Here is a 16,609-nt window from a genome sequence, read left to right on the forward strand (position 1 = left end):
CTTTGTTCCTTTCTCTGCTTTGCAAATATTGATCTTCAGTTGCCCTGTTAAAATTACAATATACAGAAGAAGCTGTGGATTTAGAATATCATTAAGTGGCTGGTTTTCCTTTAATTTGAAGTAAAATGAAAAATGTTAGTCTGACTTTTTATCTCATTATGCTTTTTGTCTCATTTTGCATTTTTTTCCTACTGGCAGTTGTGGCATATTATTAACATTTTCCTTCCAGGATTATTTTTTTTTCCCTGAAGAAAAAAATGAAGAGAAATTAGATACTGGAAAATTGAAGTTTTATGAAATGATATGAGCTATCTTTCTGTTGACAGACACTGATTCTTCTGAGCCCTCCTGTATATGCAGGCTGTGAGCAGAGCTCTGCAAGAGGTCCTCTCATGTGTGAGAGTTTCTCAGTTGGCTCTTCTAAGTGAGCATGGATGTCTTTGTCCCAGCAAACTTCTATTCCAGACTCTCATCCTGCTTTAGTGGTGTTACTGCTCCCTCTGGTGTGCAAGTCAAGTTTCTTTTTAAGATCTGAGATTTTTATATCAAAAATAGTTTATCCTTCTAACAAGTGTAAATGTGAGCAGTAAACACAAATCCCAGAGTTCTGTAAGAGATCCCTGACAAAATTTATTTTATATGTGTATTTTTTAAGCAACATGAAAATAACTGTATTCAAGCTGAACATCCTATCAAGACAAGAACCATCTGGAGCAGAGCTGTGTTGCTAGGCAGTTTCTGATGCAGTTCTGCACAAAATTAGAGAGGTGACTGTGTAACCTTTGGTAACTGCTGACATTAAACAAGGAAGTCCTTACTTGTGTAATGCATTTCTGCTGTAGGAATGTGATCACATGTGATCACAATGTGATCACAGATTTATTTTTAAAGGTTCAGGTTACCTTTGGGTTACCTTGTGGGATTTTTTTGTACCTGTAGCTTTCTGTGCAGCAGTACCACAGTGAGCTGAATCCCTGGTGTATTTGAAATTTCCAATGCAGTGTGGGAGATATAAGCATTCTTTCACTGACTTGAACTCTTTCAGTGAGTTAACTTGGCTATTTTAGTGAATATCTCTTCCAGCTGCACTCATTACTTCCATGGCAGAGTATCTTACTTGTGTATTTGTCCAGCAGTGTTGGCCTCTTTCTTCCTGGATAAAAGTACAGTACCCCAGACAATGATTCCAGTTTTAGTGGGGCCACGGGGTGCTGCTTTCCAGTTCCACGTAATCAAGGCTACATGTGCTATTTGATTTGAGGCTGAAGGAAGTAGAAATAAAAGCTGAGATTGTGGTCAGCATTGCATATTACAATATCTGAGAATTCCTTCAAGATCATCTCCTTAAAGTACTGTATTTGAACCCCTTTGGGTTGTGACTGGTTTTGGCTGTGCTATTAAAGAGCATTGGTACTTCAGAAAAGAGAGAGGTTTGGAGGGATTTTAAAGGATTTTTAATATATTTTCTTTTTCATTTTAATTCATAACAGTATTAGTGACTGAATTCAAAGCAACCCCCAGAAATTGCTCTAAAATAACTTAGTGAAAGGTATCATAATTTTAACATGACAAGACATAGTTCTTTCTTTCTGTAGTTCTTTGGTAGATAGTAAGTAGTTAGATTTCTTTTCCATACTTGCAAAAGTCCTGAGTAAGAGCAGATGTTGTCCCAGTGGGAAATAACTTCACATCATCAGAAATTTCTGATCTGACATACTTGGAATACTTGACTCTCTTGAGCTGCTTTCCCATATGCTTTTAGAAGTTTTCACATTTTGGTTTGTATCTCTAGGAAACCTTCTCATCCTCAGCTTGAAGCCTTCATTAAGCATATGTCCAAAGGGTCTGCAGCCCAAATGGATGGTTCTCTGAGCAGCCTGCCTCACTTCCCTAGTCATTCCCTGTGTGAAATGGGAGAGCTTACACAGACAGGTGAGTTCGCTTAGCTGCTCTGTTAAACACAGTCTGCTTGAAAAGGGATCTTCTGATTCTCCTTATATTGACATAAATGCTTTTTTATGGAAGCTTATCATGTTGGTCGTATCCTCAGCTATGCTGGGATGTGTAACTCAACTGTAAAAGTGGCATCAGTTGGTAGAAGCCATGCTTTGTACTATAGCTTGGCAATCCTGTTACACACTGGTCAATCTTGGCATCTCTTTTAAATTCCTTTGTAGCAAGTCAGAGCACCTTTTATGTTGCTTCACACCTCAGAGCTCCTCTGTTACCCTTGAGACAAACAGCACTGCTCAGCCCCTCCTGAGGAAGATCTGGTGCTCTGTTACAGACAGGGTTGGGATTCCAAGGGGCCCTGTGTCTCCTACAAGACATGCTGATGTAGCAGACAAACCTGGTGCTTGTGTTATGGAAATGCTTTATACATCTGGTGCCTGTCAAATCCTTGTGTGATCTGGGATCCCTTTGGAAGGAATCCTTGGCCGCTGTCAAGTCTTGCAAAGTGATATCAGGAGGAAGCAAGGCAGGACACCACTGAAATTGCACAAACACTTGGATTGTGTCACTCACCTGGCATCTGGGGACTCCTGTGGCTTGCAGCAAGGTGTACAGAGGTGTTCTAGTGCATAAAGGGTTCAGGCCTATTGCTTTGCTGCTGTGCAAGAAATGTGGATTTTGGGGTAGAGGTTTTGGCACATGAGAAACAGCTGGATAAAGGCAGAGCTTTAGCATAAATTATCAAGCAATTTAAATGCTCCCTGAAGGAGGATGGAGAAGGAAGCTTGATGCAATTGCTACACCTCACGATTGTTTTGTGAGTTTACACACTAATTTACATTTTGTGTATTTGTGTCCTGACTGCTGGTGGTTTTATTGGCTGCCATAAATTTTCAGGGGCATGGCATTCTCTGCAGGCCTGAAAACCTGACCAAGGTGCAGTCTTCAAAGACACCTTACTTTTATAGTCATGTTAGACCCATTCATTCTGTGTCTTAGTCCAAAGAATTAATATTAAATCATGGAGGTTTTAAACAAACTTTTTGGAACCAATTTCTTTTCTTTATTTCAGGTTAGTTCCTAGAATCTGAGAGATAGGGAAGAATAGCAAATTTCTCATGTTTCAGACAGGTATCTTAACAGTCATCATAAGTGGAGTTCAGTTTTGTAAGTTTATCAATAAGGCTACTAGCTGTAATATTTTTTTGCATAACTGCAGATTCTAATCACGTGTTGTAATTTCTGTCATAATTCAGGGGTTGTACAACACCTGAGAAATGGACAGCTGCTCCGAGAAATTTACATCAACAAACACAAACTGCTCCCCAGTGACTGGACAGCCAAGCAGCTCTACCTGGAGACCACGGGGAAGAGCCGAACCCTGCAGAGCGCACTGGCCCTGCTCTACACCTTTCTGCCAGATTTTGACTGGAAGAAAATTAACATGAGGCACCAGTGGAGCACCATTTTCTGCTCAGGAAGCTGTGACTGTCCCATGAGAAACCACTACCTAGAGGAGGAGCAGCGCAGGCAGTACAGCTTACGGGTGAAAAACAGCAATTTGGAGAAGATCTACGTGGATATGGCAAAGATTGTGGGCATTCCCACCAGGCAGCTGAGAGCTTCTAACCCAATAGATTCTCTCTTGTGCTATTTCTGTCATAATGTCTCATTTCCATGTACCAAAGCTGGCTGCATTGGTATGGAACACTTCAAAGTGATCAAGAGACACCAGTTGGAGGATGAGAGAGAAAGACAGGAAAAGAAACTTTACTTCTTGTATGCACTGTTGGCTACTCATCCTCTCCTCAACCAGACTGTCAATAGGCTGCAGCGTATTGCAGAAGGCAAGAAGGAGGAAGTGTTTGTCCTCTACTCTGCACATGATGTCACCTTGTCACCTGTTCTTAGTGCCTTGGGCATTACAGAGGCCAGATTTCCCAGATTTGCTGCCAGATTAGTTTTTGAGCTGTGGCAGGATGGGAAGAGGCCCAAAGAACACTTTATCCGCATCCTGTACAACGGTGCTGATGTCACATTCCAGACCTCCTTTTGCAAGGATCATTATAAACGTTCCAGCAAGCCAATGTGCCCACTAGAAAAACTTGTCAACTTTGTCAAGAGGGATATGTTCTTAATTTTTAACAGTACAAGCTACTATGATGCATGTCGTAGGAGAGCACTGTAGAGAAGGGAGGAAGAATGGAGCAGTGTTAACTTATGTCAGTGATCTGTTTTCTGGCAGAGGCACAGTTCAGTTTTCTTACTTCTTGTATTTTCATGTGTAAGTACAGAAGGGTAATGCTTGAAACATTCTTCAAATAGTTTTGTTTTCATTCAGGCTGCAGATGGCCTTCAGTAGAAGAACAAATGCCAAGGGTTATGTGTGTGTGTGTGTATGCTCACAAATGCTGTTAACTAACTGTTGTGATAAACCATGTGGTGAATGTAACCTGGCCCTTGCTTGATAGGGTGAGAGAGCATAGGCTTTGTGTTTCTCTGTTCCAGAGCAATACATGGATAGCCTAAGTTTAAAGCCAAAACTCCATTTTTTTCTAACACCATCTCACAGTCATTTTAAGCACTTCATGTCAGGGTCATTATGAATTCCAGGTGTCTGCATTAAGGCATTTTAAAGGAATTTTTGAATTTCTTTACTCAGAGGAAGCCATAATATTAGAATATTATGGTCCTTAAAGCAAAGTGCATGTGTGTGTGTGTGTGAATACTTCTTGAGCATGTACAAATGAGTGTGTGCCTTCTGCACCTCACAGACCTAGAAACCCTTGGCTGTTGTTGCCAGTGCCAGAGAAGGGTGTACTGGAAAAGGGATACAAAACTCTACTCTCTGATTGCACTTTCAGCACTTTGAATAGTTCAAACACAGTCTAGAAACATGTGAAGGCCTTGTGACATTAAAATAGGTAGCAAACACTAACAGTACCACTAAACCTGAGTGGGAAATAAGGCTTAGAAATCAGTTTTATGGTGAAGTGTTGGGCTCTTTCCCATTGTGAACACGTTCAAGCTGTTATGCTATGGTACAAATCAGTATTTTAGGAATTTGCTATGGTGACTGCTTGGGACAGCTTGACTAAATACTGAGAAAACTTTGTAGTTGAGTTAGTATTTTTATGGACTAGGAAGCTCTTATTTTGTAAGACCAGACTCGTACATATTGTACTGTGTATATTTATAACACAGTAGATCTTTCTTACTTGTTTAGTTTGTAAAGACTTGTGAAGGTCACTTTTTAGACATTTTTTTTCCTTGATCAGGATGTTTAGACTTAAGAATAAACTGTCTCTTATGGGTAATTTGAACAATGTAGATATGAAAATTTCAAACTGCTTTCATCTCTGTAGGAGTAGTAAATTGAGAACCAATTTTTAATAGAATTCCTAGAAGTTTTATAATGATGGAGGTTTTGTAACCTCTAGAAATAAATTAGTCTGTGAGTTGTGATTCAATGGTGCTAGTTTGTCAAAGAAAACATAACTCAGCATAAGTTCTCTGACTCTTGGCATTCCACTCTTTCTGTTTTCAATGCTGCATTTGAACATGTTTCTTTAAATAAAATTCTGGGGTCTCTTTGTGTTTTTGTGTGTTATGCTTATTGTGACTTCCTTAGCTGTGTGCAGGAACAAGGTGGATACTGTTAAGCTGCTTGTTGCATTTCTGATTTCTGCACTTAATCTGTCCTGGGCCCCAGTCTGGGCAGGAGCAAGTAAACATTTCATGAACACTGAACTAGAAATACTGGTAGAATATTTGGGGGTTTTGCACCACATTGGAGTGATAACCTTTCTGTCTAAGAGACTGGATCTGCTTGTGTGCTGGAGGCCAAACAGGAAGAGAGAATCTGAGCTGACTGTAGAAATTATGTGAAGGGGAGCTTTTGCCCAGTACAAGTAGTGAAGGCCCATAACTTTTCCTTTATGTTGAGGTGGGGCCTCCTGTGATTGTGCCCCTACTGCCTCTTCTCCTGTCTCTGGGGAACACTGTGAAGATGTCTCTTAGAGTTCCCTTCAGGTATGATGAGATTTCCTTGAGCCTTCTCTTCTCTGGGCTAACCAGACCCAGCTCTACCCTCATGTCAGGATCATCTTGGCTGTCAGTGGGGACTCTCCAGCAGCTCCATCTCCATCCCTCTTGTCCTGGTGTGAAAAAGAGCACTAATAGCTGAGCCAAAAAAGCCTCCACTGTGGTCAGGGCAGTGACAAGAAACCTGGATTGGGGAATTTAAGGAAATTTGGAACTAAATTTCAGTTGCAGCTTCAGGTTGTCAGTATCTGCTCACCTGTATGTTTGAGGGTCACTGGGTGGGCAGAACCAAATCTTTAATATAAATTTTTTTTTTTTTAAAAGGGCAAAAGCTAATTATTCTTCTGTGTATGCACAGTTCATTAAGATATATTATTCTCCTGTGAGCTGTACACACAGAGGATCTGCAGCAATGAAGGACTTGATCCATCTCCAGTGCTACCAGAAGAGCTAAAGGAAAGAGCTGCAGGGCTGAGATCACTCTCACAAACCTTGGACCTGGCTATGGAAATAAAGTGATAAGCAAACTTCATCACTGAAGTCGATTAATCGTGACATTTTGAAGTTTGACCTAATTTATGATTCAATTTGTAATTTCAAGTGGATTTATATTTGGACTAAGGTAACAAATGTGACTACCTGAGCAATGAAAAGAGGAATTGGTGGGAATTACTTATCCTGGAATTGATAAATAGCCTTTCTGTAGGGGTGCACTGATGAATTAGCTGTACTAACTGGGACACACTGGCTTGAGCAGTTGCACAGTTTAATCAAGTGGTAGAGCAGGACTGAAAGCTGCTACTTTGAGGAATGCTGCTTGAGATCTTACTCTTGGCTTGAAACCGATGTAGGAGTGGGCTGTTTTGTTGTGTTCTAAACACGGTATTCAGAAACCGATGTTTAAACATGTTGAGTACTTGTACTGTGAATGAAATCCGTGCGGTGCTTCCTCACCCGATCCAGCTCATTTTCCAGCGCCGTGCCCATGTCCCGTCTCTCCCTGCCCACTCCTCCCCTCTGTTTGTTCCATTTCTAGGAAGCCGTAACAGCTTTCGTTCCAAACGCTCCTTGCACACTGTGAGTGCCAAATGGCTTGGCCTGAGCTGCCGTGTATTTGTGCATGAAAAAGGGAGGGAAGGGCTCTAAAGGCCAATTCCCGGAGCCGCAGGGAGCCGGGAGCGGGATGCCCGGGAGATGCGGGAGCGCGGCGGGGCTGCGGCGCCCTCGCGTGGCGGCTCCCTGCGCTGCAGCTCGGATTGCGGGAATTACACCGGGAAAGGAAGAGTTAAAACCAGGTGACCTGTAGGTGGATTTCATCCTGCAGTCTGAGAAACCCGCGGTTTAAGTGAACAGCTGTCTATGTGAGATGCTCAAACTCTTGGGATGAAGAAGGAGTAACGACAGCTGTGGTGGTAATTTTGAAGTGAGTCATGTTGAGCACAGGTGGATTCTGCAGGTATTCTACAGCTTTGCTAGCCTGTGTACTAAAATCAGCCCTACATTTTTCAGCAGAGTTATTTTTTAAATTAGTAAAGTCTGTTCTATATGAAAGTATAAGACAGACTATTATTTTTTCCTGTCACTTTTCTGGTTTGGTCTCAGTTTGCTTGCCTTGCAGTTTTGTTCCTTCCCCCTTTTTCACATGAAAGTAGCTGTGCTAGTACTGTGACCTTATTCGAGCAGTTGAGATGTGACAGAATCTGAACTTCGTAAATTTCCTTCAAACTGAAATCAAACACCACTAAGCTTGTTGTTTCCAAATGTCCTGGAGAGCTATTTTCAAAAGTGATTGAGAATTACACTTAATCTATTCCTTTAGGCTCCCCTGACCAAAATAATAATTATTTTTTTCTTCTGTTGAAAGTAAAAATGTAGGGTGAAAGTGATTGCATTTGAAATGTAAAGCAGTCCAGTTTGCATTCTAAAAAGTCTTTTTGTCAGGGTAAAAAAAAAAAAAAATCTGTTTGGCAGCCTGTTTCAGTTTGAGACATATTAGAAGGCAATGTCCTAAAATGAACGTGTCCTCTAAAGAAAGGTAGGTTTGGGCAGCCCCTCCCCACAGGTTTGAAAGGAATTTCTTGGAGGAAAGTGAAAAAAAAAAACCCCTGTTATTTAACAAGCAGAGTGCACTCAGGCACGGGATAAAAAGAATGAATGATGTTAGGTAGTAAGCCTTCACACTGTGCAGAAAGCTGGTATCTTAGAGTCCTGCTCGGCTTCTCCTGGAGTCCAGAGCTGGGATGTCCCTGCAGCCGGTGCTGGCCTGGATTTTGGACCGGAGCAGAGCTGAACAGTTCCTGAAGAAGAAGCCACAACCCCAGGAAAACTTTGTGCCTCAACTAACAAGCAAGAGCCAGCTAAAAACAAAGACACAACTCTCCTGGCTGCACAGCAGAGAGCTGGGGATCTGTGAGAACTGAACACAAAGTGCATGCTGAGGAATTCCCCTGGCTTCCCCCTCTGAGCCTTAAGTGACAGGACCTGTGTGTGGGGATAAAGCCCACGGTAGGGGATGCAGTGCCCTAACATCACCCCAGGACACAGCCTTACAGATGCCATTGTAGAATGGTCACGGGAAGATGTGGGAGGGGAAAGTTTGAGCAGAAGTTGTTGCTGTAGGTCCTTACAAAACAGAAACACATAGGATAAAAGATGAAAAATAGAGAATGTGGCTTCTTGCATCCACCTTTCCTGGAGCAGGTACAGAGGCAGTGGTTTGAAGCTGTTCCTAACCAGGAGTCTGAGGACCAATGGCCAGCTGCAGGACTGAAGGAATGTCTAGGGGCAGCTGCAGGGTGTCTGCAGGGTGTGTGTGTGACTGCTGGGGTGTAGGCAGCAGTGGCTGAAGTTAAAGAGTCCAGGACCAGGTACCGGACACATTGAGTGCTGTCCTGCTCCTGGCCGGACATTGTAGAAATTGTCATTGTTCTGATGACAATTTTGTCATCAGAAGCAGTGACCTAAGAAGGGATTCTGCAGATTTAGATGATGAGAGGGATGATTGTAATACTGTTTCATCTTCTTAAAAGTCTGTCTGCCCCCAAAAGTGGTAACAGAGATGGAATCAAGTCTGGTTCCTGACGAATCAATATTGATCAACTGGTTGCTAATTTCATTTTCCTTTTTGAACTGATTGCATAGTGAATGTTCTTCTTTAGCAATGTCAGTTATAACAAGCTTTTAACCAATTCAGTGCCTTAAAAAAAAATAAACAACTTCAACAACCAAACCTTTGTAAGTAACAGGCTGCAGTGCTTTTCTGCTTTGCTCATGCATGCATAAACATATCTTGAAGGATGATTAATAGCTACTGTCATTTTTAGCTGTCAAGTGGACAACAATAATGGCTTGAGTCCTATCTCAAGCACCAGAGAGGTGTCTTTTTGCTTAAACCTCTTCCAAGGGGGATTAAATGATGTCCATGGCTATGTAGTAGGACTAGTGTAATATGACATTTGTCAGCAATTAGTGTGCTCTCAGCTGTGTTCCTAACCCTTTAGCTGTGAACCCAGAGGTAAGTAGGTATAGGGAGAGTTTTACCTGTTAATATTTAACTTCAGTCTGCAATCTGGTAATTGGGGCTTTAGTAAGAAAGAGCGCTGCATCTTGTTGAAGAGTGATAAAAATACTTTTGCTTTTAAAAGGAGACTGAAAGCAGGCCGTGCTGCTCTGAAGTGGTGTTTACAAGGAGGAGGCAGCCAGCTTAAACACAGCTAGACAGGGGCTCATTAGCTCTGAGGCCTTGTTGTGCATCTGGGCTGCTCCTGGCAGTGCTTATTCTGATTGGCAGAGAATGGAAGGTAATTGTCACAGCAGGACCCATGTGTCCCTGTGAAACCCCCGGATTTGACTGAATTTCCCCTTTTCACAAAGGACTGACTGCTTGCCATCCGTAATTTTCGTAAAGCGCTTTGCTGGGACACAGACCTTCACTTGGCCTGCTTTGCCAGGAGGAAAACTTCCTAAAAATCGAAAGCAGCCCTTCTGTGTCCTCGATAGCTCCGTGGGGGCTCTTTGGGCCCTTCGCTGGAGCTGCTGGAGCTGTGGGGCGCTGCAGTGCCTGTGGCTCCAGCCCTGCATCTTCCCCACTGCCCCATCGCCTCCCTGCTGCAGGTTAAATCCCGCAGGTTTGCTCCTGCTCTGGAGCTGTTGGCCTTTTCACTGCTGCTCCACTCTGATGTTTGTGGAGCAACACTGAAGAACGCTGCCTGGGGCCTTGCCAGTGACTCGGCACACACACGGTTTTAACAGCAGTTTGCTGACCTTGGCCGTCATTGATGGTTTCAATTTTAATTAGGGGTCACAGTGTTACTTCCTCAACATCAGATGACAATGCAAATGGTACACCTCGTTTTTTGTCAGGGAAAGAGACCCTTTTACCATCAACTCCTTCATTGGATGAAAAAACTTGAATTTTCTAAGAGCGGTCCAGATTCTCAATTCTGCAATTCCACCTGCAAGGTTCTCTCATACCTGCGGCTGTGAGGGGGCTGTGAGGGGGCTGTGAGGGGGCACACAGGGCTGTGAGGGGCTGTGAGGGGGCTGTGAGGGGGCTGTGAGGGGGCTGTGAGTGGGCACACGGGGCTGTGAGGGGGCTGTGAGGGGGCTGTGAGGGGGCACATGGGGCTGTGAGGGGGCTGTGGGGGGCACGCAGGGCTGTGAGGGGGCTGTGGGGGGCACACGGGGCTGTGAGGGGGCTGTGAGGGGGCTGTGAGGGGCACGCAGGGCTGTGAGGGGGCTGTGGGGGGCACGCAGGGCTGTGAGGGGGCTGTGGGGGGCACACGGGGCTGTGAGGGGGCTGTGGGGGGCACGCAGGGCTGTGAGGGGGCTGTGGGGGGCACACGGGGCTGTGAGGAGCTGGGGGGGCACACGGGGAGCTGTGAAGGGGACGCGGGGCTGTGAGGGGCACACGGGGCTGTGGGGGGCACACGGGGCTGTGGGGGGCTGTGGGGGGCACACGGGGCTGTGAGGGGGCTGTGAGGGGGCACACGGGGCTGTGAGGGGGCTGTGGGGGGCACGCAGGGCTGTGAGGAGCTGGGGGGGGCACACGGGGCTGTGGGGGGCTGTGGGGGGCACACGGGGAGCTGTGAAGGGGACGCGGGGCTGTGAGGGGCACACGGGGCTGCAGGAGCCGGCCGGGCCGTGCGGCGCTGAGGAGGAGGAGGAGGAGGAGGAGGATGCCGAGGATGCTCCGGTGAGCCGGAGCAGCCCCGGGATGCCGGAGGAGGGGACCGGGACCATGTCCTGCCCGCTCCTGCGGCTCGGTTCGGGTACGGACTGCCGGGATGTGGTCCCCAAAGCGGGGAACGTGCTGTGAAATCAGGACGGAGTGAAGCTGCACGGAGGGACCCCCGGGCCGGCCCTGCTTCTCCTGGGGAGCGTCTCCTGGAGACGGGCCCGGGACGGGCCGCGCTGCAGGGATCCGCACGGCTCCCCAAAAACGTGACCAGCAGGAAAACTGCGGTCACCCGGGAGTTGATTTGGAGGTATGGAAATGGCTGTAAAGGGCACATTCCGAAGTGGATCGTGTGTAAGTGGTGGTAGCTGAGGAACGGTGGGGTGCGGCCCTGTGAGCGCGGCTGAGGCACACGTTCCCCTCCGCGCAGCCCTGTGTGTGTCTGTGTGTGTGTGAGCATCTGAGCAGCAGCACAGCCCGATGAAATGTGCGAGCCAGGGCTTTCCCTGGAGACAGGATCTCCTCTCCCTCCAGCAAATACCCACAAAGTATTTCCTCCAAATAACTGGAATGCCACCCTAAGCAGCCTCCTGCTTCATCCAGAAAATTTGGATGCAGGTTCAGTTCATGCCCTGCGCTGATGTTGTACCCCAGCTTCAAATGCTTTTTAAATTTCCTGTATTTATGCTCTCATGTGTCTATAGAGGGAGTAAATCAGCACTGGCATACTTGACAGTCATACTTGTTGCACAGATGTTTATTTCCCTATAAATATGGTATAGATTTCATCCACCTTTGGCTGTTGTGAAGATATTGTGGTAGTTATATGTTGGGCGTGGACTCTGTCTGATCAGAGAACATAAATACTGAAAGTATGTGAATGAAATAAGAAAAATCCAGAATGTCAAATATTAGCCACTGGTAACAGCAGGTGCATGGAACATTTTGCATGCAAACTCAAAACTGAAATATGTTATGAAATCCCTTTGAATATTTCTGGATGTAGCACTGAGAATATGAAGTTAGATTGATGATAGACTGTTCTGTAATCCTGTGTTGGTTAATTTGTGGATGGAAAATGATAGATTAGTAAATGGTTCATTGTGCACACCTCTAACTCTAAACACACTATGAGCAATTTACTTATTGCTATGGAATAGGAAATGTAGTATTTGCTTTAGTTTCTTTTTTAAATGGCATCATTTCATCAGTACAGAATCCAGGTCATGTTTTTTTAATCCTGTGTGCTTTTAAATAATGAATATGGGTTGAGTATGAAACATGTTTCATCCTCATTCTCTTAAGCTTTCAATTTATCACAGAAGCAGTCACAATTCTTTGCCCTCTTGGAGCTCTTGAGCACATTGAAACATATTATTTCGCCAGTAGGAAATGGTGTTAAAACACCTGGTGCAACCTTTGAAGGTTCCTCTCATCTATATTTATTAGAAATAACTCTCAGAATAACTCAAAGAATAAGTGCCCTGCAGGCTGTACTAATTAAGACAAAATACAACTATTTAGCAACAGCATTGACAGGGGAGGAAGGGGGGTCTTTCTCAGAGCCTGGATGGGGCTGTGTTCCTGAGGGTTGTGTGAGAGAGAACCAGAGCCAAGGGATGCTGCTGCCTGGGACTGCAGGAGGGAGATCCAAGGAAGGAAAGGATGCTGCACTAAGGAAGTGCTGTGGCCCAGAGAATGCATGGAGCTATCCTCCCTCTCCCTCAGAACTGGTGAAGGACCTGTCTCAAGTGCATGCCCTCTTTTGAACATCCAGAACAGTGAGAAAGCTCAAAACTGTGGTTGAACAACCTGGAGGGAGATTACACAGAGAAATCAGGAAGGGGAGAAGGGTTCAATCAAATGCAAATATGGTTACTATGAAAGAAAAAAAAAAGGATTTGATTCTCTTCTTCCTCGTGGTTAGGGCTAGAAGTAATTATAGTTAAAAATACTCAAATTGGGCATTTAAGAAAGAAATTGTGGGAGTAAGCCTAGCAGAATAGTGGGATGAGCTGCTGGGAGAGGTTTGAAGTCACAGACCTTCCGTGTCTTTAGGAACAGGAGATATGAGCACCTCCCTGAGCATTTATTTTGTTTTGTAGTGAGGAGATGAAGAGGTGACTTCCAAGTCTCTCTCATCCTTTAATTTTCTTTGGTTGTATGGAAATAATTCCCTAATGTCCACTACTTCTGGCATGTACAGTGGCAGCCTCCTGGCAAACAGCTCATGGATTTGGGTGTTTGGAAGCTGTGCATTTCTCCCAATCTACAGCAAGTGATCTAAAGCCTTTTCATCCATCCAAATGAAGCCACATAGTTTGGCAGGGCTGAGGGTTCTTTCAGCTCCCACTGGGGTGTGCAAATGTAGATTTCATTGCTGGCTTCCTGCCAAGAGCCTCCTCAGGGAAAAATCTGTATCATCTTAATCTGTTACCTTTCATTACTTCCTTTGTTCCCATCCCCTCCCCTCCCAATTTTCTCTTTCTAAAGAAGCTGATATATTTTAAAATCAGTGACCACTCAGGCAACTCCAAAATATTGAGATGGGGGGGGAGGGGGGGATGGAAAATTCAATTATTGTCCAGACACAGAATTGAGAAGGGCTGATTGCATCTCTGAGCCACTCTCTTTAGAAATCTTATAAACTTATGATTTTTAACTTCTTATTTAATCTTGTTGCAAAGTTTGGCTTTTCCAGAATCCAAAGGATGCCTATGAGTTCATGTGCATTTGTTTGTGTGCCTGCATATAAATACAATATCTTACAGGGGTTTCTCATAAAGCTTTTTTCATTGTTTCTTATTTACACTCAGATGTCAAATCTGCCAAGTCAGACATGGGATTGAATAGAACACTTTGCTCTGTGTGCACTGTTCTCTTTCCTCAGGCCCTCCTAAATGTGAATTTTCAAAATTTCTTTATGTGATTTTCCAGCAAGGTTCCCTGTATGGAATGGAGTATTTTTAATGAGAACACTTTCCTGTGAGAGGAGATTACAGTCCTGTTAAATATTGATCTAAAATTTAAAGCTTGTTACAGCATTTATCATTCCAGTTTCTACCAAAACTTCTGGAATTTGTCGAGTTCATCTGGACAGAGATGTTGTTGGTTGTTGACTCCTTCTGAAAATGACTTTGCCAGTGGAAGAGAGTCAAGTGTCCTTAGCAAACACTCTCAGCAGATGTCTTCTCTATTGAAGAGTTTTCTCAGGCTGACAGAATGCCAATATCTGCTGTTACCCTGGTGGGCCAGCTCTGTAAATCAATGATTTGTTGGATGTGTGGGAGAAAAGAGCACAAAGCTTTGGTTCTTTAATCTGGCACTCGGCTGAATCTGGTCTGCTTGGGAGCACCTTAGCACAGGAGAGAAGGGTTTTTGTAACCTGGCACTGGTTTGGGGAGAGGTCTCCCCTTGGTAAATTTTGAACCTGGGTGGATTTCAACAACATTTGTCAAGAATATAGAAGTCACCAAGCTCTACAGATTTTGTGAAAATACATGACCAGCAGAGGAGAGAGATTCTCTAGGGGAAGTTAAAGACTGTTCTGAAGACACTGAAGTTGATCAGAGGTAAGATAAAAATGCACAGACAACAGGCTTCTAAAATCCTGAGCCTACTTTTTTCTTTGTTGTTTTCCATCAGTAGACACTTTGCATCAACAGGCACCATTTCCAGGTTCTGCTTATACTCCCACAGAGCTGGCCTGAAGGGAGAGGTTTCTGAAGGGAGGGCAGGGAGGTAAGTTCCAAATTATTTTTTTGCCATGGCACTCTGCTTTCTTGATGCCAAGAGAAGCAATTTCAGATGAATTGGCTGGAAATGTTCCCATGTTATTTGCATTAAGAAATGATACGTGCATCTCCCTGGTGGGTGTTATTAGTAATGAGCATGGCCCCTTCACAGATGTGAACCACACTTTGGAAAGGCTCCCCTGCACCCTCTTTGAAAATCCTGATCTCATTCCAACATGCAATACCTGTTGGGAAGCTCTACCAGAGCACAATTCCTTTGTGATTTTACTGATCACTGAAACTGAGAGTCAAGTGAGGAAATGTCAATCCAAAATAAGAATGGCTGGAGGAAAACCTTTTAAATAATTAAAGTTTTACTGACTTTCACAAGAAGCAGTGAAAGGAATGTCATCCTTAGGATTCTGATGAAATTCCAGACTCTGTAATTATATTGAGTCTGAACTCCACCTGCAGCTTCTATATAAAAACTGCTCTGCTTCCAGCTGCAGCCTGCTGTGCAGTGATGTTGCTCAGTGTCAAACAGGTGCTAGAGCTCATCTGAGAGGGAAATGATAATATAATTTGTATAATTTATACTGTGCTTTGTTGCATATTTCAGAGTCTGTTCAAGATTCCTCTGGATAAAATGCACAGCAGAAATGAGATACTATTTGAAGATATTTTTATGAACCTGGCTAATTATTTAACTTTCTGGGGGTGCTAAATTGTTATGCTTACTTGTGGATTTTGCCAAAACTTAAAACATAAATGCACTAGATCAGTGTATACATATAACACCAGGAAATGCTGAGAATTTTCTTTTTCTTTATAAATTCCAAACTATAATTGAATGTAGAACTGTTTGAAGTGACTGGAAGGCTGTGGCTGAATTTAATCAGGCCTTTAATGTATGTTATATATGAATATAAGTCTCACTCCTTCCTAGAGGTAATTCATATTCTGCTAATGCTTGTATGAGAAACCACTGTGTGTGTTGGGATGGGGAGGGGAAGAGTAAATGATCTGGGGAGAACTCCTGACACTGTGGGATGTGACTGAGTGTGAAATGGCAGCCTGAGCCTGCAGGTGATAATTTAATGTTAAGTAACTTGATGGAAGGAATATTTTCCAGTTTGCCTTGGGCACTGAGAACCTTTGTGCTTAGTGCATCTTAGAAATTTTCTCTGCAGACTTTTTTAGGCTGTGAGAACTTCCTAGGGGCTTCAGTGCCTTATCCTTGCTATTCATTCCTGCCTTGAGGTAAACAGTGCCTGAATGCTCCTGGAGCTGTGAGGAATAATTCCCCTTTGATCAGGCATAGCCTGAGCCATGTGCTGCTGCTGTTCTTCCACTGATGTTTTCTAAATTGGGCTGCAAACTGAGAGAAGTACCTGCAGTTTGATCATTTGTAATTTATTACAAACTTGTCATAGCACAGGAGACTGTGGTTAGAGGCTCTGCAAATGAAAGCAATGTTAGCAATGTCAAATGAAATGCAAAATTCACATCAATGACCACACTGACCTGTGGTTTTCTCTCTCTTTGCATCTAATTAAGATACAAGTCAGCAGTGTCCAGCTCAGAAGCTGTCCTGCTTTCTGCACACAGCAGAGCTGCCAGCCACCTCAGGGGGGAAAATGAATCCCCACTGTGGTGTCTGAGTTATTGCTGCCAGTGTGAATATGCCATGTTGGAATCCAGG

The 16,609-nt window shown here is 44.1% G+C and overlaps 2 protein-coding genes across 2 annotated transcripts in view; one reads left to right on the forward strand and one right to left on the reverse strand.

Moving 5' to 3' along the window:
* The window catches only part of PXYLP1 (2-phosphoxylose phosphatase 1), a 47,649-nt gene extending 42,099 nt beyond the window's left edge, over nucleotides 1–5,550 (forward strand). Inside the window, exons 5-6 of the mRNA XM_059855252.1 lie at nucleotides 1,793–1,932; nucleotides 3,210–5,550. Of these exons, the coding sequence (XP_059711235.1) occupies nucleotides 1,793–1,932; nucleotides 3,210–4,141 (1,072 nt within the window). The 3' untranslated portion in view covers nucleotides 4,142–5,550. The remainder of the gene's footprint in view (nucleotides 1–1,792; nucleotides 1,933–3,209) is intronic.
* A 1,589-nt stretch (nucleotides 5,551–7,139) lies between these two features.
* Nucleotides 7,140–11,510, reverse strand: LOC132331995 (basic proline-rich protein-like). The gene is made up of 2 exons (XM_059855985.1): nucleotides 11,076–11,510; nucleotides 7,140–7,247 (listed from the first exon to the last, which is right to left on the reverse strand). The coding sequence occupies exons 1-2, from the start codon at nucleotides 11,508–11,510 to the stop codon at nucleotides 7,140–7,142; spliced, it is 543 nt and encodes a 180-aa protein (XP_059711968.1).
* Between the last annotated feature and the right edge of the window lie 5,099 nt (nucleotides 11,511–16,609).

The sequence above is a fragment of the Haemorhous mexicanus genome, chromosome 10 (genome assembly GCF_027477595.1).
Source record: "Haemorhous mexicanus isolate bHaeMex1 chromosome 10, bHaeMex1.pri, whole genome shotgun sequence".
NCBI classification, from domain to species: Eukaryota; Metazoa; Chordata; class Aves; order Passeriformes; family Fringillidae; genus Haemorhous; species Haemorhous mexicanus.